General features: G+C 48.1%; 1 protein-coding gene across 4 annotated transcripts; it reads right to left on the reverse strand.

Annotated features, from left to right (window-relative positions):
- Nucleotides 1-27,096, reverse strand: tmem150b (transmembrane protein 150B). 4 transcript variants are annotated; one of them, XM_069907953.1, is made up of 7 exons: nt 25,928-25,999; nt 22,451-22,526; nt 10,065-10,124; nt 8,433-8,500; nt 7,305-7,432; nt 3,218-3,395; nt 963-1,235 (listed from the first exon to the last, which is right to left on the reverse strand). In XM_069907953.1, exons 1-7 carry the CDS (start codon nt 25,941-25,943, stop codon nt 1,051-1,053), a joined length of 711 nt encoding a protein of 236 aa, XP_069764054.1. In that variant the 5' UTR covers nt 25,944-25,999; the 3' UTR covers nt 963-1,050. The 4 variants fall into 4 exon arrangements, with proteins under 4 accessions (XP_069764055.1, XP_069764053.1, XP_069764054.1 ...); XM_069907954.1 differs by lacking the exons at nt 7,305-7,432; nt 25,928-25,999 and adding an exon at nt 26,760-27,096 and having other exon boundaries at nt 1-1,235; XM_069907952.1 differs by lacking the exon at nt 7,305-7,432 and having other exon boundaries at nt 1-1,235.
- Nucleotides 27,097-27,578: the final 482 nt, after the last annotated feature.

A 27,578-nucleotide genomic window follows, 5' to 3' on the forward strand; every position in this document is an offset into this window, starting at 1 on the left:
AGAAGTAGTATGGTAAATATTATTTTATATCTTTTCTGTAGTCGGTAGGAGAGAAGTATGGAAGAAACCAACTAAACTTGACAGGGAAGTGGGGTCATAAACTTTGAGCAGAGTCCTAGGGTAGGGTGGAGGTGGTCATATCCGAAACAAGGTTAAGAATGGCTGGTCTAGACCCATGGTGCATTTTAAGGATCAGGAGTCCAGGTAATTCTTCCCTTTATCCTGACATTGGTGATCCTGCAGCCTTGACGAAAGGTTTGGCTCGAAACGTCAATCGTTCTCTTGCTCCCAGTTCTGCGGCTTGACCTGCTGAGTTCCTCTGGTCAGGGGCTGAAGGCCTTTCTATCCGAGACCTGGACCCCACTCCACCCACCCACCTCCCCTCCTCCAGCACTCTGCAGAAGGTAGAGGCCTTTTTTCCCACCATTGGAGCTATGTTAATTGATTCTGCACTGTGGTAACACACATTGGAGTACCATTGGCATGGTAAAATGTTTCAAGGGAGCCTTGGTAAACTTCACCAAGTATTTCAAGGGAGTGTGAAACACCCTTCAAGGGATTAAGGGAGTGTGGTAAAACATTCTTCAAGGGAGTGTGGTAAAATACCCTTCAAGGGAGCATGGTAAATGCTCTTCAAAGGAGCGTGGTAAAAAAAACCATCAAAAGACTGGTAAAATGGCCTTCTAGGGAGGGTGGTGAAATATACTTTTAGGGAAGATGGTAAAATGCTCTTCAAGGGACCGTGGTAAAATGTCCTTCTAGGGAAGGTGGCAAAATTCCTTCAAGGGAGGGCGTAAAATGCCCTTCATGTGAGCGGGGTGAAATGCCCTTCATGTAAGCATGGTAAATACCCTTTGTGTGAGTGGGGTAAAATGCCCTTCATGTGAGTGGGGTAAAATGCCCTTCATGTGAGTGGGGTAAAATACCCTTCTAGGGAGCGGGGTAAAACATAATGATGTTTTGAAAGTGTTGGCAAACAGTCCTGAGGCACTTTAAAATCCACTGAACGGGGCAGGTGGAACGCGTCAAAGCGCTGATTCCCAGTGGAGGCTACAGTTCCAGGGTGGTGGTCGAGCTCTGCATGGCTGCCTTCTCCCGCATGACGTGGTAGAACTGCCCATCGATGTGCCCGAAGTCCACAGCGAAGAGGCCGAAGAGGAAGAGCAGGATCGTCCCTGCCACCCACTCGCAGATGGCAGCAGCGGTGCGTTCCCCCCACAGGTGCAGCGGCACCACTGGGCAGCAGGTCAAGGAAACGGTCACAGCGTCTGACCACCAGTCAGTGCAGAGTGGGGGGAGGGGATACTTGTCCTCACCTATCACCCTGCCAGCACATCATCCTCCATAATTTCCACTATCGAGAACCAGACACATCTTCTCCCCTCTCTGCCTTCTGCAGGGACTGCTCCCTCGCCCGCTCCTCCCTCCCCTTTAATCATCCCCCTTGGCACCTCTACAGCCACAGCAAGTACCACACTTGCACGCACACCTCCTCCCTCACCAACTATTCGGGGCTCCGAACCGTCCTCCCATGTTTCATTCGTGTTTCCGCAGGAGTCATCAACTGCATCCCTTTGTGGCCTTCTCCGCTTCAAAGAGACTGGGTGCAGACTGGGGGATCACTTCGCTGAGCACCTTCACTCAGTCCGCATCAGTGGCGGGGGATCTCCGTGGCAGGCATCTCCCAGTGGCCAACCACTTCATTTCCACATCCCACTCCCATATCAAAGTGGCCTCATGTACGGTCAACCCTGTAAATTGGAGGAGTAACACCTAATTTTCCATCTGGGCACTCTCAACTCCGAATTCTCCAGTCTCTGCCAGGCCACTCCCCGTTCTCCCTCCTTTCCGCATCCCTCTGTCTCCAGGTCTCCACCTCCTCCCCTTCACTGAGCCGTTTCCCCCCCCACCCCCTTGTTTGCTGGTGTGCCTTCCCTCCCTCATCCTGTCTCTGGGCCTGTGCTCCTCCCCCCTGCATCTCTCCCCCCACCATTCCATTTGGGTGCCTTGCCCACATTTTTTCGGACTGTGATGAAGGTCTCAAGCTCGAAACGTTGGTTCTGTATCTTTATCTTTGCTGTATAAAGTACACTGTTTGACCTGCTGAGTTTCTCCAGCATTGTGTTTTTACTTCAACTAAGATGGTATCATAGGCTTTTGGAAGAAGGAAGCAGGGCCTTTGGCCCACCTTGTTCATGTTAGCCAAGTTATCCACCAAGTTTGTCCCACTTGCCGGCATTTGTCCCATGTCCCTCTAATCCATTGCTGTGTCCACCCTTCGCCCACAAGTCTCTAGCTCCCCACCTGGTTCCGCCAACTCCACCCCTTCAGCTGCGTAGTATGGTTTGCAGAGGATCATGTGACCTCACCATCTGGAACCTAGTCAGAAGCCACCTCACCTGCCAATCAAAGTCAAGCCCTGCCCACAGGTTAGCGCACACCTGGTCATTGCCTCCCCCTCCACTCGTCGATATCTGGGCGGACTCTCCAGCCTTTGGCACTGCAAAGCCCACCACATGTGAGCAACCTGCCTCTTTTTTCTTCTGAGACAAACCTGAGCTCCACTCCAGGTTGGGAACAGTGGGCGACGCTGGTGAGTCGTATGCACAGACAAAGGGCTGGGAGCTGTAGTATTGTGTCTAGAACTTACTGTCCCTAGTTTAGATTAGTGGTATGCCTGCTAGAGATAGCAAGGGGCGGTGGGTATTGTATGTTGTAATTTGATTGCATTGCATTCTCTTGCGAGTGCTTACGAGCGTGTTGTTTAATCCAATGAGTGTGTGTCTATTACCCCAACACGTGTAAATAAAACTACTATCGCATCCAGATTCATTGCCATTGAGACCCATTGAACCGGTTTTGCACACACAAGAGCCTGGTCCACCCATCACCTACCAGCCCTGTCTCCCTGTATCGTGCATCTCCTTTGCCCATCTGCTCCTTCCTATCCTTTGCCCTCCCGCTGTTATTCGCCAGGCTGTGCTCTGGCCCCACCCAACTCCCCCCACCCGAGGGTCTCCCTGGTTCATCCTGCTCTGATCGAAGAATTCCGGCTCGAACCGTCGACTGCCTGACCAGCCGAGTCCCTCCAGCACTCTGTGTATGACTATTTCTCCTCATGATCTTGGATCCCTCTGTCAGTCCCTACACTCCAGGGAGAAGAATCCCAGCCTGTCCACCCTCTTTGTATGACTCAGATGTTCTGACCAAAGGATACACAGGATGAGACTGACTGTACATAAGAAGCTGAGGACGATCCGCACAGGTCCGATCCACTTGCCCCCGTGCCTTGGTTGGACCTTGTATGTTAACACGGCCTGCAGCCAGAAGTAGAGGTTCCCAATGAAGAAACAGAGGAAGGCACCCAACAGGTGGACGTGAATCTGGTTGCCGGTCTGTGAAGAGAATGAACGGTGCTTAGTGCAGCCATGGATATCGTAGTGTTTACCATAGTAGCAGGGCCCATGCCCAGAAAACTTGCACTAATTATCCCCCACTGTGCTGTCTAACAACCTCGTTCCCACAAAGTTGAGTAGTGGAGAGCACCAAGTTCCTTGGAGTTCACATTACTGAAGACCTTTCATGGACACTCAACATCTCCTCACTTGTCAGGAAGGCGCAACAGCAACTGCACTTGCGGAGAAGACTGAGGTGGGCAAAGCTACTAACTACTATCATGTCAACCTTCTATAGGAGCTCTACCTAGAGTATTGCATAACACTGTGGGACGGTTGCTGTAGAGCATTGGATCAGAGGTCAATCCACAGGACCATAAGAGTAGCAGAGAGGATCACTGGAGTCTCCCTCCCCCTCATCAATGTGATCTACCGGGATCATCGTCTGAAGAGGGCATGTAAAATCATTGAGGACCCCTTCCACCCCACACCATCAGGGGAAGAGATACAGGAGGATCAGAGCCAGCACCACCAGGCTGAGGAACAGCTTCTTCCCACGGGCAGTGAGAACGACCAAAGGAACTGGTGGCACCGACCAGCCGAGACTCTCATATTTATGAAACAATATTTATTTGTATAGATGAATACTTGTCCTGCGTTTGTCTGAATGTGTGTTAGGTCTGGTTTTGTGACTGTATGTCATGCACAAGGACCGGAGAACAGAATCAGAAACAGGATTTCTTGTCATGAACAAGTCATGAAATTCAATGCTTTGTGGCATCGTAGAGCAAACATTCATATTATAACCATCTTACAACATTACTATAAAAAGATAAATATAATAGTACACGAAAAGTAAGGCAGGGTCTTTGGTTCATTGATCATTCAGGAATCTGATGGGGGAGGGGAAGAAGCTGTCTTCGTGCCGCTGAGTGCTCATCTTTAGGCCCCTGTACCTTTTCCCCAATGGTAGCAGAGTGAAGAGGGCAGGACCTGGGTGGTGGGGGTCTTTGGGGAAAGAGGCTGCTTTTTTAAGACATCGCCTCATGTAAATGTCCTCGATGGAGTGAAGTCTAGTGCCCGTGATGTTGTCTGCCGAGTTAACAACCCTCTGCAGTTTATTCTTGTCCTGAGAGTTGGTGCCTCTGTACCAGGCAGTGATGCAACCGGCCAGAATGCTCTTCACAGTACACCTGTAGAAGTGCTCGAAAGTCTTTGGTGACGTACTGAACCATCTCAAACTCCTCACAAAGTGTAGCTTCTGGTGAGCCTTCTTTGTGATTGCATCGTTGTGGAGGCTCCAGGAGAGATCCTCAGATGTTGACACCCAGGAATTTGAAGTTCTTGACCCTCTCCATCACTGACCCCTCGATGAAGACTGGGTCGTGTTCCCCTGACTTCCTCCTGAAGTCCACAATCATCTCCTTGGTTTTGTTGACATTGTGCACAAGGTTGTTGTCGTTACACCATTCAACGAGCCGATCTATCTCCCTCCTGAACGCTTCCTCATTGCCATTTGTGATTCTGCCGACAACTGTGGCATCATCAACAAACTTGTAGATAGCATTGGAATTGTGCCTGGCGACACAGTCGTGGGTGTTCAGTGAGCATAGTTAGCAGTGAGCTAAGGACGTATACTTGGGGTGCGCCTCTATTGATAATCAGTGAGGAGGAGACGTTGTTTCCAATTCGTACTGACTGTGGTCTTCCAATGAGAAAGTCAAAGATCCAGTTACAGAGGGGGTTACAGAGGTCTAGAGTTTGTAGCTTCTTGACCAGCTCTGAGGGAATAATGGGATTGAAGGCCGAGCTGTAGTCGATGAAGAGCCGACGTATGTATGAATTGCTGCTTTTGAGGTGATCCAGAGCTGAGTGGAGAGCCGGCATCTGCTGTGTGAAGTGATTGTGAAAATAGGTGAATTGCAATGGGTCCAGATCTTTGCTTAGGTACATGTCAATTCTGGCTATGACCAGCCTCTAGAGGCATTTCATGACAGTAGAAATTAATGCTACTGGGTGGTGGTCATTGAAGCAGCTCACACTACTCTTCTTGGATGAGTGAAGCCCTTTTGAACACTGTTTTGTCAGGATGAACTTGTGCAATCAGACGATTACATCACCAGCTAATAATGAACTCCTCCAGCTAGCTGTAAGTCACCAGAAACATGCATACCTTCCCTGCTGGGGATATCTAGAAATAGGGAACAATGGTTTCAGAGAATGGGGTTGTCCATTTAAGATCAAGATGGGGAGGGATTGGTCTTCTGAATCTTTGGATGTTGTTGAGACTGGGCTGGATGGATGGGGGAGCGAGCAGGAAGGGAGGCCGACTTTTGATTGGAAGCTGTCTTAAGTGAGATGGATAAAAATTCCCACAGGATCCTTGCATTGTTGGCTATGGTTTACAATAAATCTTCATAAACCCTCCATAAATCTTCGTCCGCGAAGCCAAGCCAAAGAAAAAAGACAATATAAAGGAGCAGACAGGTTATGTTGAACTGTACAAGACATGAGAGGAACACAAAGGTTTGCAGGTGCTGGGACCTTGTACCAACAAAGAGTTGCCTGAGGAACGCAGTGGGACAGACAGTGTCCATGGCCCATGTCGGGTCGAAGCCCTTGATCAACTTTACCGTAGATATTCGTATAATAGTTGATTCCCCACCCCATTTTGGCCCAAAAATCGTGTGTTTTCCATATGACCTGAGTAAAAGTCAACATCCCCCCCCACCCGCTTATTTTTGACCCTGGCCACCCTCCTATTCAAGCTCCCGATACCCAGACTGTGGACCGTCGCCCTGGCAGCCCAGGACTGTGGATCCTCATCCCGGGCCGCCCACCCACCAGAGCTCTCAATGCCTCAGCCACAAACTCTCTCCTAGACCCAGCCACCCGCCCCTCCGAGCTCCCAGTGCCCCGAAAGCTGACTTACCATCCGAGTTCCGGAAGCCTTGAATGATCCAGGACCTTGCAGCGGTCAAAAGTCAAACCCAATGCAAAAATCAAGCCTCCCCAAATAAGACCCAAAAAAGTTCGACTATTACACGTGTATATAAGGTAAGTGCTTCAAGCAATTCTTTGTACAAGCAAGACATTAGTTTGGCAACTAGTGTCATACCATTCACTGAATTTGTATTCACAGCTAATATTGGCTTGGATCTTGTATCTCTCCTCATCTCTCAAGTAAAGACTCAAAGAGATTGGTCAACTGCAAGCAGGCTCCATAAATATTGAGTTATCCAATTTCCGTCAACACTCTCCCACAGTCTCTCTCTCTTCCCCTGCCCTCTCTGTCTCCTCTCCTCCAGCTTCCCACCCCTTTCCTTCCCTTCCCTTGTTAGCCCTCTGCCCTCTCGCCCCATCACTTCTAGGCATTTTTTTCTTCTACCCTCCCACCTATGACCACTTACCTGTTAGCCTGTGCTCTTCTCCCTTCCCATTCCTCCGTCCCTGCACCAACTCCCCCCTCCCCCCACCACCACCACCATTAAGCCTGACTCCTGATGAAGGGCTCAAGTCCAAAACATTGGTGACCCTTTGCTTCCAACGGATGCTGCGTGACCTGCTGAGTTCTTCCAGCACGTTTGTATCTTGCCCTCAACTCCACAGCGTCTGCAGACTCCTCCCCCCACCCCCGTTTAACTCCATCAGAGGAACCGAGCAGTTCGGGCGGCATCCGTGGGGAAGAGAAAGGTACGGTCTACATCTCAGGTTGGAACAGGGGGGAGATGGCCTTTGTAAAGTAAGGGTTTCACTGCCCCATCTGGCCCTGGACACCATCTGCACCCAGGTCACCGGAACCCAACCGTGCCGGCCCAGCCGAGGCAAGAAACCGCTAGCTCAGGCGGAACGACAACCTTGCCAGAATTTCCCTCCCCGTTACCAACGCGGTCCGGACTGGTGAGCTACCTGGAAATTTCCCACCAGAGTGCCACCCAGGGCACACAGGCAGCCTGCCACCAGACTGACGATGTTGAGGGAACTCTGGGAGCCGTAGTCCACCACCTGCTGGTACCTAATGACACACACCCAGGTCACTGCAAGCAAATGAGAGAGAGATCACTTAGAGCAAATCAACAAGTGGCTTTCTCCATGTCACGGCTTGGATCCGAATAGAACTTCCTGTCGACAAATCCTCATTTTTGTTGGTGTCGGTCTCAAGATTTGCCGAATCTTGGTAGTCAGTGGTGATATTCACTTAGTGACAGCCTTGGTGAATCTTGAAGGAAATGCCTTGATCTGGTGTTACGGACAGAAAAGCGACCAAGAGATAGATATCCAGAAACTCTCTCCCCAGATATAAGCTTCTTTGGGTGATCTGACTGTGACTTACTGCTTGGTGGACTGTAGAATCTAAGAACATAAGAAACAGGAACAGAAGTCGGCCGTCCGGCCCGTCGAGCTTTCTCCGCCATTCAATGGGATCATGGCTGACCTGATAATCGGCTCATCTCCTCCAACCTGCATTTTCCCCATATTCCTTAATTCCCCGACTACGTAAAAATCTATCCAACCTGGTCTTAAATAGATTTACTGAGGCTGCCTCCACTGTTTCAACGGGCAACAAATTCCTTAGATACCCTGCCCTCTGGGAAAAGCCATTCCTCCTCATCTCCGTCCTAAAGCTACTGCCCTGAATCTTGAGGCTACGTCCCCTGGTTCCAGTCTCTCCCCCCACCCCCACTCCCCACCAATGGGAACAACTTAGTGACCTCTCTATCTCTGTCTTTCATAATTTTATATGTTTCTATGATCTCTTCTCATTCTTCTAAATTCCAACGAGTACGGACCCAGACTCCTCATAGGTCAACCCCCTCATCCCTGGAATCAACCTGGTGAACCTCCTCTGCTCTGCCTCCAAGGCCAGTCCATCCTTCCTCAAGTGAGATCAAAAACTGCATGCAGTTCTCCATATATGACCTCACCCGGACCTTGTACAGTTGCAGAATAATCTCCCCATTCTTAAATTCAATCCCTCCAGCAACCAAGGCCAACATTCTATTTGCATTCTTGATAGCTATGGAGTGTGTTACTCACCCAGGAATGCCCCAATGTTCATGATTTGGGCAAAGAGGCAACTCTGAGGAGGTTCTGCACCGCAGACACTAGGGAGAGAAAAGGGGAACCTGGTTACATGGACAGTGAGCTGGGTCATACATTACTGAGGATCAGCGCCCTGAGCCTCCCACCAGACTTTGTCTCCCCACATCTTCCCCCCCCTCCAATACCTACCCACTTCATGGCACCTCTCTGTTATCCCTTCATCCACCCGGAGGGAAGAGCTTTTATCAGTCGACGCTGTTTCTCTTCCTGGGGACGGGATTTGAGGAGCTCACCTGGGAATGGGGAGTAGAAAAAATTCATCTGGTGATGAGGAATAGAGGTCTTCACCTGGCAATGACAAGTTGAGGGCCATTTGGGGATGGAGTTCACCTAAGGATGGGGAGTAGAGGAGCTCACCTGGGGACAAGGAGCAGAAGACTTCTCCTGGGAATGTGAGTAGAGGAGTTCACCTGGGGATTAGAGGAGCTCACCTGGGGATTAGAGGAGCTCACCTGGGGATTAGAGGAGCTCACTTGGGGATGAGGAGTAGAGGAGCTCACCTGGGGATGAGGAGTAGAGGTGCTCACCTGAGGATGAGGAGTAGAGGAGCTCACCTGGGGACGAGTAGAGGACTTCACCTGTGAGGAGTAGAAAAGCTAACCTGGGGATGAGGAGTAGGGGAGCTCACCTAGCAATGGAGAATATAGCGCAATCACTGAATGGGAGCTGGTGGATTGTCCTCAGGAAGACCTTGCCTGTTCTCATCTGCTGCTCAGTGGATGATAATTTCCCTCGGTGATGCTAGGGTTCAATCTCTGTCTCAATGACCCAAGGATCTGATATGCTCTTCCATGCCTCACTCTCCTGCTGGCCATCCGCCTCCTCCTCATTCCTGTTACCATTCTGGAGAGGAACAATTATGCCTCAGTATCTTTCCTAATTCCATTGTATGTGACTGCTGAGTTTGATCTCTTTGACCCACACGCGTTTTGTCCACGCACTTCCTCATTGAATTCCTCTGAACTCTGCCAAGAGGAAAGCAAAGCACCAACCTGAATGAAAATGACAATGCTGGAATTAAACAGTAGGTCAGTCACCATCTGTGGAAAGGTGATATCTGAAAGGAGACCACCAGTGCTACCTTACCTACATTCCCAGCTCTTATCATTTTTATTTCAAGTTTGCAGTAGCTGTGATTTATAATCTCCTGGCCCCTTCGGGATCTGATGCAGTCGTGGTTGACCCTGCCCCTGTGGACAAGCCCCAGCCTAGCAATCCCTCCAGTCCCATTCCTCTTCTTGTAGATCTGCGCAGTCAGGCCCTTCTGCTCACCAAATGGGCGGCACAGTGAGCGTAGCGATTAGTGCAGCAAGGATACAGCGCCTGCGATCATGGTTCAAATCCCATGCTGTCTATAAGGAGTTGTACGTTCTCCCCGTGGGTTGGAAGGTCAATTAGGTGTAATCAGGCAGCATGGCCTCGCGGATCAAAAGGGCCTGTTACTGAGTCTACATTTAAAATCCACGTTGACCATCAGACCGCCCCCCCCCGCCCCATCCACACTGATTAAAGAGTGGGGAAAACGGATGATAGTCACATTTCAGCTGACAGTTTTGAAATGCTCACCTGATGTATGGGAACTCCACAGTGATATTCACAGACCCATTTACTACTGCCATTGAGAACCTGCAGGAAATTTACCGAGAATGAGCTTGGTGCAAGAGGGAATGAATTGAATTGCTTATTTGTCACACATACCTAAATGCAAGAAAGAAGCTTTGTTTTAAGGGCAGGCGGCCGAGGTGAGGGTCTGTGGCCAGGCCGCCACAAGCTCCAGTGGGCGAGCGGCCTGGGCAAGGGTCCCCAGCATTCCCTGTGAATGTTCAGGGTTTTGCCTGTGATGTCCTGGGCTGTGTCCACTACCTTCCAGAGGGGCTTTGACAGGGTGGAGTAGGAGAGAATGCTTCTTCTTGTGAGGGTCTAGAACTAGTGGTCATGGTGGAAAATTTGGTCTCCCATATGAGGAAAAGCTGGAGAACTTTTATTTTTTCATAGATCATGAGTCTTTGGAACTGTTTTCTTCATAGGTCGGCAGGAGCAGAGTCTTCAACTATTTTTAAGGCAAAGGGAGAGAAATTCTTGGTAAGCACGAGGGTGCAAGAGTTTACTGGTGGTATGAAGGAATATGTCAAGGTTATAATCAGAGCAGCCTTGGTGTTACACTGGACAACTCATTTTTTCAAAAGGTTTGCTTCCTGAAAACAAATTAGTGGTTATGATAAACATTATCAAGGTGAATGCAAAGATCATTTCAGATTTTCTGTATCATGTAGGAATTTGAAGAAACTTTTATTGAATTGAGCCTGTTTAATCGCATAATGATGCCGACACGTTGAGTTTGTTCAACTGACCTAAAAATGATTTGCTACTGATTTTAATTTGTACTCAGTGTAGTGACATGTATATATGTATATACTGCTGCTGCTCTGTGTATAAGTGGCTGGCCCTCCCACTGACTCGACCCCGTGTAACCCCTCCCTCTGTGACCTGACCATAAAGGTTGACCTCCCTGCCCCCCTTCCATTCATTCGAGCACATGGAGTCGGGCCTGCCGAAATCTAATGTGTATTAAAGCCTATCGTTCCTCACTCATCCTTTACAGTCATTGATAGTGCGGATCACTCAGCATCTGATGCCTCTCATGTCAGTGCCCAACAAGAGTTGATCAGCATTGATGATTCCAGTTGCCCTGATACCGCCTTTCCAGGGACCCAGTGTCCTGGTGAAACCTTTCACCGTGTTCGTCACTGACGGCACCAAGATCAGCGGGGAAGAAGTCCAAGTGCGAATGCAGAAAATGAATTTTCAATGACATGGTTTTGTCTGCTTGAAATAGACTTAAAATATGACAGGAAATCACAAAAAGTAGGTTATATCTAAAAATAGAATGTGATCAGCATGTCAAAATCCATACAACACACTCAAAAGTGTTCAGGAAGCAAAATCTTCATTGCCCAATGTTATTATGTGACAGATCACATTGAGGTGAAGGGTTTCCTACTGCAGACAGTTCACGAGTACTAGAATCACGAGTTCAAATGTGACCACAGCACCTAAGAATTTCAGTGCAATTTCTGAAATTAAAGTTGGAACTGAAATCTGGGTGTCTGTAATGTTAAGGTTAGGGCTAGGATTATTAAAATCCATCTGGTTCACTCACAGCATCCTGTCATGCTGAAGGCGGCTGAACATTTGTTTTAAGGTCTCAAAAAAAAACAGCATAGTTCAGGTTTTAATTGCCATGCAGTTTCCTGACCTTTGAATTATTACTGGGAGATAGGAGGGAAAACAAATTTGATTTGAACATGACTGTTGCTTTGTTACAAAAGGTCATCGTCCTGAAATACCATATATATCGGTGTATAAGATATCTTGTGTATAAGACGACCCCCAGATTTTCCACCTAAAATGTAGGTTTTGAGCTATAGTCGCTGAATATGACAACCTCAAGTCTGGCACTTATCACTGACTAGTGGAATGATGCAGTCACAATATTTTTAAAAGCAAATTACCCAGTAAAAGTTTAAATTTTGAGCATATTTTAAAATAAATCTGTCGGCTCCTTTACCAGGCCGTTTAAAGCCTGTACAGAGCCGACGGCAGTCAGTCTAGGTCAGGGGTGTCAAACTCAAATTCACGGAGGGCCAAAATTAAAAACTTGGACTAAGTCGAGGGCCGAACTAAATATTTATTGAAAATTTTCAACAACATCTGCATGTTTTCTCTTCTTTCAACATATGTAATGTTAAACTTTTTCTTATTAAAATAAATGTTTAATCATAGTTTTGGATAAACTCTTTCATTGTCATTGTCATTGTCACTGGCCCATTTCCTTTGGAGTTCTGAAACCATGCACCTGACGAGTCAATGAGGGATGATTAAAGCAGTGGTCTTCAAACTTTTTCTTTCCACCCACAGACCACATTAAGTATAGGAACAGAGACGTCCTTCTGCAGTTGTACAGGGCCCTGGTGAGACCCCACCTGGAGTATTGCGTCCAGTTCTGGTCTCCATTTTTGAGGAAGGACATACTAGCTATAGAGGGTGTGCAGCGCAGATTTACAAGGTTAGTTCCAGGGATGGCGGGGTTGACATATGCTGAAAGGCTAGAAAAACTGGACTTGTATCCGATGGAGTTTAGAAGGATGAGGGGGGACATGATTGAGGTATACAAGATTATCAGGTGGATAGACAGGGTGAAGTCTGATTACTTGTTCCCAATGATGGGGGAGACGAGGACTAGAGGGCATAGTTTAAGAATACAGGGTAGGCCCTTTAGGACGGAGATGAGAAAACATTTTTTTACCCAGAGAAGTGTGAATCTGTGGAATGCTCTGCCACAGAGGGTGGTAGAGGCAGATTCGCTGATTATGTTCAAAAGAAAGTTAGATAAGACTCTAGTGGGCAAAGGAGTTAAGGGTTATGGGGATAAAGCTGGAAAGGGGTACTGATGGTAGTGATCAGCCATGATCTGTAAAATGGTGGTGCTGGCTCGACGAGCCGAAGGGCCTACTCCAGCTCCTATTGTCTATTGTCTATTGTCTATCCCTTACTAATCACAGAGCACCAATGGCACAGGGACGCGAGTGGAAAGAAAAAGGTTGAGAACTGTTGTATTGTGGTAACTCCACATCTGATTAGGTTAATTGTTAGGCAAGTGGTCAGAGAAGGACCCCCCCCCCCCCACCCCAAGAAAGGCTTCAATCACAGGAACAAAATAAGCTTCCAATCTTACACACAGTCCTGATGTGGAATGTGGGGTCGCAGCTCCACGTTCACCCGAGTTCAGGTACTGTCTGTGTGGAGTTTGTACGCTCTCCCCTTGTCTTGGACCAACAGGTCGGTCGCCTGACGAAGGCACCAGAACCCCCCGTTGAAACGCCGGCGTCCGGGGTGGTGGAGGAATTGGCTGAGAAGAGCGCGTTGCTCCCACCCCCCTCCCATGGTTGGAGAGGGATTAAACTGCGATCTCACGGCGCCGGGCTCGTCTCCAACAAATGGAGCGGGAGGCAGGGTCCGCCGCGCATGGAGCGAGGGAGAAGGCATCGCCAACGAGACGTTCGGTCCGGCATCACCGCTGAAGCGCAGACCCAGCGAGGATGGTCCCCAACTCCAGCCGCGTCTGTGTGCCCAGGAGCCGGGCGGGCTGAGTGCGGCGCTCCGATCCCCGGGATTCGGGACTCTGAGATCCCTCCACACCTCCAGCGTCTTCATTTTCACCTTCAGTGTGCATGCGCTATACTGGCGCGGCGGCCAATGGGCCAACTCTAATATATATTTAATATGATCTTGTGGGCCAAATATAATTATATCGCGGGCCAAATTTGGCCCACGGGCCAGAGTTTGACATGTGTGGTCTAGGTGGATGGACCCCTGCGAGGGAGCACTGAGATGCTAAGATTCGGATTTTATACTTGGTGTGGGGGAACACTGAGATGGTAAGGTTCGGATTTTGTACTTGGGGGGAGCACTGAGATGTTAAGGATTGGATTTTATACAGCGTGGGGGAGCACTGAGACTTCACTGTTAAGGTTTGGAATTTATACTGGGTGGGGAGCACTGAGACCGTTGTTAGGTTTTTACTTGTAAGGGAGATATTGCTGTTATGGTTCAGATTTTATACTTGCCATATAAAATTTTTAAGATTCAAATACGCCAACATATACGATATTCACTATCTCTGGACACCTGATTTTATTTTGGTTTCCAAACATCTGCAAGATTTTATTTTTCTGTTTCCATTTTAATTTTTCTCCCCTTACTTCAGAAGACTGGAAATACTAATGAAGGTTCAATGGAAACTGAATGTGACTAGCCTCAAATGTTTTGTATCTCTCAGTTCTACCTGTACAAAGTGAAGGGAGGAAGATTTAGGGGAGGCATTAGGGGTAAGATTTTTTTTTACACAGGGTTTAGTGGGTGCCTGGGATGCATTGCCAGGGGTGGAAGTTGGAACAATACGGGCATTGAAGAGACTCTTAGACAGGCAAGTGGGTGAAAGAAATGAGGCAGGACAGGCTTAGTCTTTTTTTTGGTAGGAATATATAGGTTGGCTGATCACTAGGGTCAGCAAACACCAAAGGACAAATGCACAAAGTTAAGAGAGGGAAGTTTAGGGGAGATGTCAGGGGTAAGTGTTTTACACAGAGAATTAGGAATTAGGGGTTACAGAAAGAAGGCGGGGACAAGGTACTGAACTTTAAGATCAGCCATGATCTCATTGAATGGCGAAGCAGGCTCGAAGGGACAAATGACATACTCCTGCTCCTATCTTCTATGTTTCTATGTTTCTATAATTGTGGGTGCCTGGAATGCGTTGCCGGGGATGGTGGTGGAGGCTGGAACATTGGGGGCATTTAAGGAACACATGGATTGAAGAAAAATAGAGGGTTATGGGGTGGAAGGGTTTAGTACCTTTTTCTAAGGATGGCATATATGGGTCATCACTACATCAAGGGCTGAAGGGCATGTACTGTACTGTATTGTTGTATTTTTTATGTTCTGTAGGAGCAGAAGTAGGCCCATTGAGCCTGCTCTGCCATTCTAATCATCTGATCCATCTACCCACTCAGCCCCACTCCCCAACCTTTCCCCCATAACCCTAGATGCCCTGACTAATCAAATACCTGTCAATTTCTGCCTTAAATACACCCTATATCCTCCCTTCCACAGCCACCTGTGCTAACAAAGTTCCACTGACTCACAACCCTCTGGCTAAAGACATTTTTCCGCACCTCTGTTTTAAATTGATGGCCTTTTGTCCCAAAGTTGTGCCCTAGACTCTGCTATCATGGGAAACATCCTTGCTCCATCTACTCTGTCCAGGCCTCTACAGTGCTGTAGTGTTCTATGTTCTAAATCCTTGTTCTCAAACTGTTAAAATCCTGGTCTGAGGAAATTTACAATTTGTATTCAGGGCTCCTACCCATTTCCAAATCCCTCCCTACCACTCTACCATCCAGTCTCTGTTATGTCCATTCCCTCTACTCTAGTCACCTGTTCACCCCCTGATTTTCACAGTCATCCCATCCAACCCTAATCTCAGACTTTCCTTCCTCAAATATCTTGGCCTGTCTCACCTCCTTTGACTGAGATCTTATTGCTGACCAGTTCTCTTGTGTGGCTTAGTTAATTATTCTCCTGAGAAACCTATTGAGATGTTTTATGTCAAATATAAATAGGGTGATAAGGGATTGAATCATTAGATGAACTATGAAACTTTATGATGTATGCATGTTTTTTTAATTCACTCAAAGGATGGATATGTTGCTCAATACAGCAAAACCTCTTGCGATTGGTCAATGCCGGATGTGAATTTTCCGGTTGCTTGAGATTGTGTGTTGTGTGAATTGGCGAACTGACTGCTGGGGCATTAATTCTAAACTTTGATTTTTTCTAACCTATTTATTTTCAGTATTTTTTATTTGCTGGTTGCTTGAGGCTGCTGGTTACTTTAATTCCGGATAACGGGGATGTTACTGTATTTCTTCAGAACGTACAGAGGTGGGGGGGTAGGTTAATTGGGTGTAAATTGGGCGGCACGGACTCATGGGCCAAAATGCCCTGTTACTGTCTAAATGTTTTAAATTTCAAAAATTCTTGTCCATCTCTTTGAGCTTAGCAGAGGATTATTCAGGAAACCTCACAGGGAGGTGTTAGCACCGAGATCTCAGTCAAAGGGCTGAATGGCCTTCTGTGGGTTTTTTTAAATCGAGAACAGTAATCAGCGTGCCATTTAAAGTCATAGAAACATAGAAGATAGGAGCAGGAGTAGGTTATTTGGCCCTTCGAGCCTGCTTCGCCATTCAATGAGATCATGGCTGATCTTAAAGTTCAGTACCTTGTCCCCTCCTTCTCTCCGTAACCCCTAATTCCTAATTCTCTGTGTAAAACACTTACCCCTGACATCTCCCCTAAACTTCCCTCTCTTAACTTTGTACATTTGTCCTTTGGTGTTTGCTGATCCTAGTGATATTCCAGACATTTTACCATGAGATTAGTTTTCTGGCGCCCAAACTTGTCAAGTCATTGATCTCTCTTCAAACACATGTACTGGCCCTTCAGCCCACAGCATTGTGCTGACCTAATAACCTACTCCAATGACTGCTTAGACCAGTGGTTCTCAACCTTTCTCTTTCCACTCACATCCCATTTTAAGTAATCCCTGTGCTCTGTGATTCGTAAGGGATTGCTAATTAGTAAGGGTGGAAAGAAAAGGTTTGAGAACCCCTGTTTTAATCGTACCTAATTGGTTCGTTATGTGCACGGTTTCAAAGGAGATGGGCCAATGACAATCTTTCTCAAGCAAAATATTCCAGTAACAACTGAGTCTAGAGCAGTGATTCTCAACCTTCTCTTCCCACCCACAACCCTCCTTAAGCAATCCTTTACTAATCACAGAGCACCGATGGCTTAGGAATTACTTAAAGTGGGGATGTGGATGGGAAGGGAAGGTTGAGAACCACTGCTCTAGACCCAATTGTTACTGAAATATTTTGCTTGAGAAAAATTGTCATTGTGTAGTGGTGGCTACCCTGCTAACTGAAAGATCACACAACCAGATGGGTTGAGTTCAGTGTGCAAAAACTGATTTATTGTAGGCTGCCTAGATGGTCTTATACTCCCAGCCCGGACCTGGCTGAGAACCGCGTTGGGGGGTCCCGATGTCCCTGGGGCATCACGTAGGTTGCCAAGCGTGGGGTTCTGAGCCCGGGGTTGAGGTCAGGAGGAAACCCCCAACGGTGCCATTTTGGCTGGCTGCCCCGCCGTGTGCATGACAAGTGGGGCTGGTTCACCTGCCTAATGGTGTACCGCCACACAGCACCCCCCCCCCCCCAGAACCGGCGCCAATGTCCTTTTTTGCTGGGCGGCCTCGCTTCTTGGGTTGGGCCACAACTACTGGCTATGTGGGATCGAGGTGGGCTGGGTTTAACTTGTCCACCGTAAACAGTTCCCTCTTACCACTGATGTCCAGTGTGAAAGTGGATCCTGAACGCTGGACGACTTTGTACGGCCCTTTGTATGGTCTTTGTAGAGGTGCTGTGGGTGGGCCCCACCTGATAAAAATGTACTCCGCGGAGTACAGCTCGCTGGGGATGTAAGATGCCCATGTGCCGTGTCTGGGCGGCAGTGGATTGTGAAGGAGTCCATCTGGGCCCGGAGGCAGGGAAGTAGACCATGCTGTGACTGCTGGGGGTTGTGAGGTGCGTTGACAAACTCACTGGGGTGGGCTAACAGTGCATCATAGATCAGCTCAGCTGATGACGCCTGTAGGTCTTCTTTGGGTGTCGAGTGGATGCCCAGGAGCACCCAAGGCAGCTCGTCCACCCATTCGGGGCTGGTGAGGTGGGCCATAAGTGCCGACTTAAGGTGGCGGTGCAATCGCTAAACTAACCCATTGGCCTGTGGGTGATAGGCCATGATGTAGCTCGATCCTCAGCCTGTTGGCGAGCTGTGCCCAGAGCGCGGAGGTGAACTGGGCGTCCCGATCACTGATGAGGTGGTTCGGGATGCTGAACCAGGCAACCCAACCATTCAAAAGCGCTCGGGAGCAGGAGTCCGTGGAGGCATCTGGCATCAGGATTGCCTCAGGCCAACAAGTGGTGCAGTCTACTACTGTGAAAAGGTAACGGTTACCTTGGGAAACGGGTAAGGGTCCGACGATGTCCACATGTATGTGACTGAACCATTTCCGGACATGTTCGAAATCTTATATGGGGGCTCTGGTATGCTTGTGTACCTTGAAAAGCTGGCAATGGGGTCAGGTTCTGGCCCAATCCGCAATCTGCTTCCGAAGCCCGTGCCAGATGAAACGTTCTGCCACCATGCGGACTGTAGACATGATGGAAGGGTGGGAAAGATCATGGATATGGTGGAAGACTTTTCTGCACCACTGCTGGGGAACCACTGGTTGCGGGGTGCCCATGGAGACATCATACAAGATGGTGCCCTCAACCTGAGTAGTCGGGAGGTCCTGGAACCACAGGCCCATGATGGTAGTCCTGAAGGCCTGCATCTCCTCATCAGACTTCTGGTCCCGGGCGAGTTGGGTGATGTCAAGGCCAGGTGTCAGCGCACAAATGGCCAGTTGTGAGAGTGTGTCGGCGACAACGTTGTCTTTCCCTGCCTTGTCCCAAATGTCGGTGGTGAACTCCGATACGAAGGAGAGATGACGCTGTTGGCGGGCCGACCAGGGATCTCTTGCCATAGTGAACACCTGAGTGAGGGGTTTGTGGTCAGTAAAAATGGTGAAAGGCCTCCCCTCCAAGAAATAGTGAAAATGATGCACCGCCAGGTACATGCCCAGCAACTCATGATCGAAAGCACTATACTGGCGCCCTGGAAGGTGAAGAAGTCGGCTAAAGAATGCCAGAGGTTTCCACTGTCTGTTCATCTGCTGCTCCAGGACGGGTCCGATGGCTGTGGCAGTGGTATCGATGGAGAATGCCATATGCTCATTGGTGCGTGGGTGGACAAGCAGGGTAGCCTTCACGAGGGCATATTTCTTGACTTTGAATGCCCTGCTGGCCTTTGGAGTCCAGGCGAGTGTCTTGTCTTTGGCCGTGATGAGGGTAAAGAGCAGCTGCATGATGTGTGCAGCGTCTGGAATGAAGCAGTTATAGAAATTGACCATACCCGTGAGGTTGTCCAGGCATGGGAACTCCCTGACTGCAGCGACCTTCATAGTGGCAGGTGTAGCTCCTTCGGCCATGATGGTATGGCCCAGGAACTGCATGGACTCTTTCCCGAACTGGCATTTGGCCAGATTGATCGTTAGGCCGAAGTCGGCCTGCACAGGTGAGACTTGTGTTGTGCCTGGTCTCTGCTGGTGACAAGGATGTCATCCAGGTAAATGAATACGAAATTCAAATCCCTGCCCACTGTGTCCATAAGGTGCTGGAAGGTCTGGGTGGCGTTCTTGAGCCCAAATGGCATGTGTAGGAACTCGATCAAGCCAAAAAGGGTGATGGCCGTTTTGGGTCTGTCCTCAGGGTGCACCGGGATTTGGGATACCCACGCACCAGGTCAACCTTGGAAAATTCCCTCGCGCCATGCAGGTTGGCTGTAAAGTCCTGGATGTGAAGAATCGGGTAACGGTCAGGTACTGTCACGTCATTAAGCCATCGATAATCTCCACAGGGGCACCAGTCGCTGGAGGCTTTCAGGTCCAGGTGGAGTGGTGAGGCCCAAGGAGTGTCAGAGCGTCGAATGATCCCCAGCTCCTGCATACAAGGACTCTTCCTTCACTATCTGGAACTTATCCGGCAGGAGCCGGCGTGCCTTGGCTTGGACCGGTGGGTCTTGGGTGGGGATGTAATGAAACATCATGTATGTGAGGAGATGGCATGGTGAGGTGGCGGAGAACTGTGGCTTGAGGAGGGAAAGGAACTCATCCAGGATACGTTGAAACTCGTCCTCGGGCGTGCTGACCATGGCCATCTGCGGCTGCACTGTGCAGGAGGCATTGAGGCGAACGGATTGGAAGGTACGGGCATCTACCAGTCGCCTACCTCGAATGTCGACCAGGAGTCCGTGGGTGAGGAGGAAGTCGACACCCAGGATGGCGGTTGGGAGGGACGAAACAGTGAACCTCCACGAGAACTTCCGCTGGCTGATCTGGAAGTGGACATCTTGTCTCCATACGTTCGGATCTCCGATGAATTGGGTGCACGGAGGGGAGGTCCTCGAGTTCAGTTCCGAGACCTGAAGTGGGTGATTTGCTTCTGGCTATGCTCTTTGAGACCCCTGCAGGGGCCGGGTGTTCCACCGCAGCACTAGAGGAAGGCTTGGCGTGGTCATGCCCGTGACTCGTAACCTGCTAGACTGCTGAGCCCTCCGGGAATAGTTCGAGCCATAGCTCCTGAGCCTTTTGAGCAACCTTCCTAGGGTCAACTAAGCTCTCCTGGGACAGTAACCATATAACCATATGGTTTCCGTTTGCAGCACGGAAACAGGCCATGTCGGCCCTTCAAGTCCGTACCGGTTCACTTGAACAACTCCACTAGCTCCTCCACAAACTCCTGAGGAAGTATGCACACTCAGAAGGCCTTCCAATAATGGGGTTCCACTATAATTTGTAAGTGAGGCCCAACAAAGCTCACAAAGACTGGAAATACTTTCTTTTAGGCCAGAAATTGTGTGATTTCATATGACCTCACAAAAGTTACCAATCTCCAGATTCCCTCATAATGGTGAAGAAAGCTCCCTTTGCCTAGTGGTATTACATGTGTGCAAGAATACTCATCTCCTCACATACAGTTCCATTGAAGTTAATGTAATATATAAAGAGAACAGCCGGATGTCTTCAGGTAGATGGTCGAGGAAGATGCGCTCGAAGAGTGGGCAGTTGGTGTGATCGCCCATGAGCGTGAGCATCTCATCCATCACTTGATTGGAGTTCTGACCCCCAAGGCGTCAAGGCACAGCATCCAAGCGGCACACTGGCGCCTGGAGAGGCCGAGGGAGCCAATGAGCACCTGCTTGATGGTCCCGTACTTATCTTCTGCGGATGGGTGCTGAACGAAGTGCAGCACTCATTTGGCGGTGGCCTGGTCCAAGTAAAACTTGGTCGAATCCGACGAAATCTGGCGGAGGTGAAACTGAGCCTCTGCGTGGCTGAACCAGGTCTCCGGCTCCTGAACCCAGAAGTCATGAAGCTTGATGGCTATAGCGTTGATCGAAGAGTCATTCATGCCAGGTTCAAAGACGTTCGAACCTGTCGGGGTCACCAATTGTAGCGGCGGCTACACTGCTAACTGAAGGATCGCACAAACAGATGGGTTGAGTTCAGTGAGCAAAAACTGATTTATTGCAGGCTGCCTGGCTGGTCTTATACTCCCAGCTGATAACTGCGCTGAGGGGCTCCAACATCACTGGGGCATCACGTGGGTTGCCAAGCGCGGGCTTCTGAGCCCAGTGCCAAGGTTGGGAGGAACCCCCCCTGATGGCGCCATTTTTGCCGGCTGCCCCACCGCGTGCATGACAAGTGGGGCCAGTTTGCCTGCCTAATGGTATACCGCCACAATTGTCCCAATTTTCTTTAGTTCTGAAACTGTGCACATAACGAGTCAATTAGGGATGATTAAAACTGGTTTTCAAACTTTTTCTTTCCACCCACATCTCACCTTAAGCAATCCCTTACTAATCACAGAGCACCAATGGCATAGGGATTACTGAGTGGAACAAAAAAGGTTGAGAACCACTGGCCTAGAATTTCCCCACTGCATAGCCCTCAATTTTTTTTCCCATGTACCCATCTAATAAACTCTTCAAAGATCCTATTGTACCAGTCTCTACCATTATTGCCGGCAGTGCTTTCCATGCACCCACCACTTGCTATGTGAAGAACTTACCTCTTACAACCCGCACCCCCCCCCCCCTCAACTCCTGTACTTACTCCCAAGATCCTTAAATCTGTGCCCCTTCACGTTAGCCATTTTTGCACCTGGCCTCTTATCATCTTGCATACCTTTATACCTTGATGAAAGGCTCAGGCCCAAAATGTTGGATATGTATCTTTGCTATATAAAATGCACGGGAGGGGGGGGGCTCCAATTTCCTCCCGCTGTTTGAAACCTACCCTGGGTGTAAATCAGGTGGCGTGGACTCTTGTGTGGAAATGGCCTGTTACTGCTTAAAATATTCCAAGGGGGGTCCAACCAAGGTCTTCTATAGCTGTAACATTTCCTCACTTCTCCTCAACTTAATCCCACTATTAACGAAGGCCAACGCACCGAACACCTTCTCAGCCACATCAATCTGTGCAGCAGCTATGGATGTGGACCCCAAGATCTTTCAATCTTGAGTGAGGAGAGGGAAGGGTAAACAATAGCGCCTCTAGTGGAGAGGTGGTGAATCGCTGAAAGTGATGCTGGAAAATGTGGGCGGATTGGTTGCCATCGTATCTATCGGGCACCAGTGACATATGCAGTCATGGACAGGTGAATACTTACACGGCCCAGATTCCCCCTATCGCAAAAGCGGCTAGCAAGACTGGGAGCAGGGCCCAGATCCACATCGTGCAGGCAGCTGAAACAGATTGTAGGGAAGTGGTTATTCAAAGGCACAACACTGCAGTACAGTAGAACTTCCCACAAGGGTTTCCCACCATGGTGCTGGAAGCTCCAGTGACCCGGTGTTCAATCCTGACCTCCGACTCTGTCTGTGTGGAGTTTGCATGCTCTCTAATTTCCTCCCACATCCCAGAGAGGTGAAGGTTGGTAGGTGGACCACCCGTATCTGTTGGTAAGGGGTCGAATCAGGATGGAGCCAATGGGAATGTGGGGAGGTTTAAAGTGCAGTGAAACACAAAAGTCTGCAAATCAGCGATGCTGACGATTAGTGTTGGGTTAGTGTAAATGGGTGCTTGCTGGGTTGTTGAAAGTCAAGTGAAAACATAAGGAATAGGTGGAGGAGTCAGCCATATGGCCCGTCAAGCCTGCTCTGCCATTCAGTGAGATCATAGCTAAGCTCCACCTACCTGCCTTTTCCCCATATCCCTTGCTGTTGACCTATGACCCTGTGGTGAATGGGCCTGAATATGAAGTATCCCCATGGATGAGATCTGCAAGGTATTTCCAGGAGACAATCCCAACAAATTTTCTTCCCGATGTTGTGAATCAGGGGGTGTTTAAAGAGTGCCACAGGCTTTACTGTTTTTTAGACATTCAGCACGGCCACGAGCCGTGTGTCACCCAATTAACCTACAGCCCCTGATACATTATGAAGGGTGGGAGGAAACACCTGGAGGAAACCCACGTAGACACGGAGAGAACGTACAAGCTCCTCACAGGGAACGCAGGATTCGAACCCCGGTCGCAGTTGCTGGCGCTGTAGAGCTGTGGCACTAACCGCTACGCCAACCATGCTGCCCCTGCTATTATGTCACATAACGAAATGCTTCAATCAGCCTCAAATGAAAGTAACACCCCATGGGAGCACAAGGTAAGGGTGTGATCCTGGGCAGCATGGTTAGCGTTACGGTTATCACCACGCCATTACAGCGTCCGGGACCGTGGTTTGAATCCCGCACCATCTGTGAGGAGCTTGTACGTTCTCCCCATGTCTATGTGGGTTTCCTCCGGGTGCTCCAGTTTCCACCCACCTTCAAAACATACTGGGGAGTGTAGCGCAGGCTCATGGGCCAAAAGTGCTTGCTACTGTGCTGTGTGTCTAAATTTAAAATATAAAGCTAAGGTGTGCAGTAGCTTTGAATCCTGGAGAGTTTATGGAGGCTAGATCAGTGGAAGGTGCTCAAAGAGGAGATAGATAAATTTGTGACCTTTGAACAATGTGAATTATGACTTTCAGGTAGTTAAATTTGCTTAACTAAATCATAAATGATGTGTAATTTCCTCATAGAGTTGATTCTCACTAAAGTCCACATAAGGTGTCACACATAGGGCTACTTAACAGGATAGAAGACCAGGAAACAAACGAGCTTGGTAGAGCATTGGATGGTTGGCTGAGAGTCGGAAGACAGGGATCATGTTCTGATTGGCAGCCAGTTGCTAGAGGTGTTCCACAGGGGTCAGCACTTCTTCTCATGTTATGTATTAATGACTCAGATTATGGTATGATTGGCTTTTTTGGTCAAGTTTGCAGATGATACCAAGGGAGGTGAAGGAACAGGAAGGCTGCAAAAAGATTAGGAGGAAGGGCAGAGAACCGGCAAGTGTTGGAAAGTGTCCAGCCCTGCAATTTGGTAGAAAAAGAATAAACGGGCAGATCATTTTCAAAACGGGGAGAAAATCAAAAATCCCCAGATGCAAAGTGACCTGGGAGTTCTCGTGCCTGAAGGTAAACTTGCAGGTTGAGTCAGTGGCAAAGAAGGCAAATGCGGTGCTGGCGTTCATTTCAAGAGGAATAGAATATAAGAGCAGGGATGTGATATTGAGGCTTTATAAGGCCCCGATGAGGCCTCTCTTGGGGCATTGTGACCAGTTTTGCGCTCATTGAAGAAAGGACATGCTGACGTTGGAGAGGGGTCAGAGCAAGTTCACAGGGATGATTCTGGGATTGAAAGGGTTATCACATGAGGACCATTTGACAGCTCTTGGCCTGTATTCATTGGAATTTAAGAGAGCGAAGGGTGGATCTCATTGAAACATTTTGAATGTTGACAGAGTAGATATAACCATATAAGAATTACAGTACGGAAACAGGCTGTCTCGGCCCCTCTAGTCCACTCCGATTTAAGTAAAACTCCACAAGTTCCATTTACCTGCTCCCTGCCCATAAGCCTCCAACCCCCTCACATCCATGTACTCATCCAATCTCCTCTTAAATGACAGAATTGACCCTGCTGCAACTACCTCTTCCGGAAGGTCATTCCACTCAGCCACCAATCTCTTAGTGAGGAAGCTTCCTCTAAAGTTTTGTCCCCTAACCCTTAACTTATGACCCCTCGTTCCATTCTCTCCTACCCTCAAGGGGAAGAGCTTATTCACATCTACTTTATCTATTCCCCTCATAATTTTATATACCTCATCAAATTCCCCTTTAACCTTCTACACTCCAATGAATAAAGTCCCAGTCCACTCAATCTTTCTCTGTATTCTAGATACTGTAATTCAGGCAACATTTCAGTAAATCTTTTCTGCACCCTCTACCTTATTTATATCCTTTCCATAATTTGGTGACCAGAACTGCACACAGTATTCCAAACATGGCCTCACCAATGCCTTGAACAGTCTCAACATCACCTCCAGCTCCTATATTCTATGCTATGATTTATAAAGGTTGTTTCCTATGGTGGGAGAGTCTAGATCAAGATGGCACAACAGGATTGAAAGGCATCCTCTTAGAACAGAGGTGTGGAGGAATTGCTTGAGGTAGAGGGTGGTATTTGTTGCCCCAGGCAGTTGTGGAGGCTGGGTCATTGGATATATTTAAGGCAGATATTAATAGGTTCTTGATTAGCCAGGAAATTAAAGTTTATGGGGAGAAGGGTGGGGAATGGGCTGGGTGGGAGAATGGATCAGCTCATGATTAAATGGTGGGGTAGACTCAATGGGCTGAATGGCCTTATTTCTGCTCCTATATTTTATTGTCTTTTGCTAACTGACCTCTCTGTGTCAATACTGCTCATTAAATGGTCAGTATTAAAACTATTAATAATGAACCAAATATTTGCCTGAGCAAAGCTTCTATATTTGCTCCTTGGCGCAGGTTTGTTAATACTGGACCTTCATTTTCCCAGACACATGGGAACTTTGTCCAATGGATTCTCCTATGTTCCAGAACATTTCCAGGAGTAGCATGAATGAAGGTTTGCATCGATTCTCCTCTCATTCATTAAAATAAACACACACCCAGTTTTAACATGTACAGTAAGACCCCTATTATCCGGAATTCAAGCAACCGGCAAAACAATCGCGGAAAATAAAGAGGTTAAAAAAAAATGCGAGTTGAAAATTGGAACGCCTCACCATTAGTTCGCATCATGCAGTCTCAAGCAAATGGAAAATCCACTGATCCGGCATCTACCAATCCCATTAGATTCTGGATACCAGGGGTTTTTACTGTATTTGCTGTATAATTCTGGCTGGGATTACATGAGATAGTCACCAAATACGTTTCACACCCCAAGTACCCCAGACTTTGACATTAATTCACCGACATTTAGTGCTTCCAGGCTAACACGGCGTACATGATTAGTCACTGTATTAATCATAGAGAGAAGCCAAATAAAATGACCAAGAGGTCATTGGAACAAAAAACAAACTTGCAAAGCATAGGTTTCAGTCTTTGTTTAAAATAAAAACACCACACAGAGAGAAGCCACAGTTACGTAGGGTAAATTCTAAGTGGTGGGCAATTTTAGAGAATATTTTAGAGCAGGGGCATCAAGAAAGGAAATGTGATAGAGGACCAGAAGTAGGCCATTCGGCCCTTTCCATCGTGAGCTGATCCATTCTCCCACTCTGTCCCTCTCCCCTGACAATTTAGATTACCTATCAGTCTCTCCCTTAAATGTACCCAACAATTTAGAAAGATTTCTGCGATCCACGATGTTGCCATGTCACAGAATATTCTTTTCCTTTAAGCAGTGAATTTGTTTTTCGAATGTTGATTTTCAAGTTGCTTTGATTTGACAAAGGGTTAACTCGGGAATCAAAAATAATTCCAAGGAAAAGCTTCAGAATAACAAATGGCAAAATACCAGACTACTTCAACATGACCACTTAGAATCCTTACTACAATGTTTCTCTTTTGTTAAATAGATATTTCCTATTCATTATTATTTTGATTTTTACTTACCGATATTATGGAATCTCCTTACCGAGTCAAATTCCACAAATCACTTCCATAAATTGATGAAAGCTGCCCACAAACGAAGTCGGCATATTCGGCATATTCGTGGAGGATTCGTGGCTTTTTTCCCCTAATCTTCCTTCCCTAGCCTAAAAGCAGGAATACTGCAGGATTCTGTCGGAACGCTGGCTACTTCACTCCACCGATGCCTTTTTCTCCACTGCTTCAGTGACCAACCAACTTGTTCTGTGAATGGGACTCGTTGTAATTTCTTTTAAGTCTCATTTCCTGTTTAATTTACAGCGTATATATTTTGTAAAGTCAAGCTCACCCACCTCTTTCCAGTGGATCAAATGGAATGAATGAACTCTTTCCCTTGAGTGTACTTTACCTCGACACGTGTGCAGAGAGAGAATTTCTTTTGGAAAACTTTGCAGGCCGTTACTGTATTTACCTGAATATAAGATTACTCTATGTATAGGTAAACCAAAGAAGGGTACTGTATATATGCTTGTAATAGTCAATACCAAGTAAAAGTTGACCACTACTTTTAGCCTAAGAATCTGGTATTTTTCCATACATGACGTGTAAAAGTTGAAACCCCCCCCCCCAACATTTTTAGCCCAGCCACCCGCTCACCGTCCTCCCAATGCCCTGACCGCAGATTCTCGCTGAGGGCTCGTTCGATCGCCTACTGGAGCTCCCAAACCCAGACTTACCACCCAGTCCCAGCCACCCTCCCACCCACCTGAGCTCCTGGCACCCCGATCGCAGACCCTCGCCTCAGCAGCCCATCCACAGATGCTTGCCTAGGCCCCGGCCACG

This window comes from Narcine bancroftii, chromosome 13 (genome assembly GCF_036971445.1).
Source record: "Narcine bancroftii isolate sNarBan1 chromosome 13, sNarBan1.hap1, whole genome shotgun sequence".
NCBI lineage: Eukaryota > Metazoa > Chordata > Chondrichthyes > Torpediniformes > Narcinidae > Narcine > Narcine bancroftii.

Excerpts from the sequence above, each read along its gene's own strand:
- tmem150b (XM_069907952.1), bottom strand. Across the intron at positions 10,125-22,450 it reads ATAGGGGGAATCTGGGCCGT|GTTCTCAATGGCAGTAGTAA; the intron begins GTAAGTATTCAC and ends AATTTCCTGCAG. Across the intron at positions 8,501-10,064 it reads GTGGAGTTCCCATACATCAG|TGTCTGCGGTGCAGAACCTC; the intron begins GTGAGCATTTCA and ends TTCTCTCCCTAG.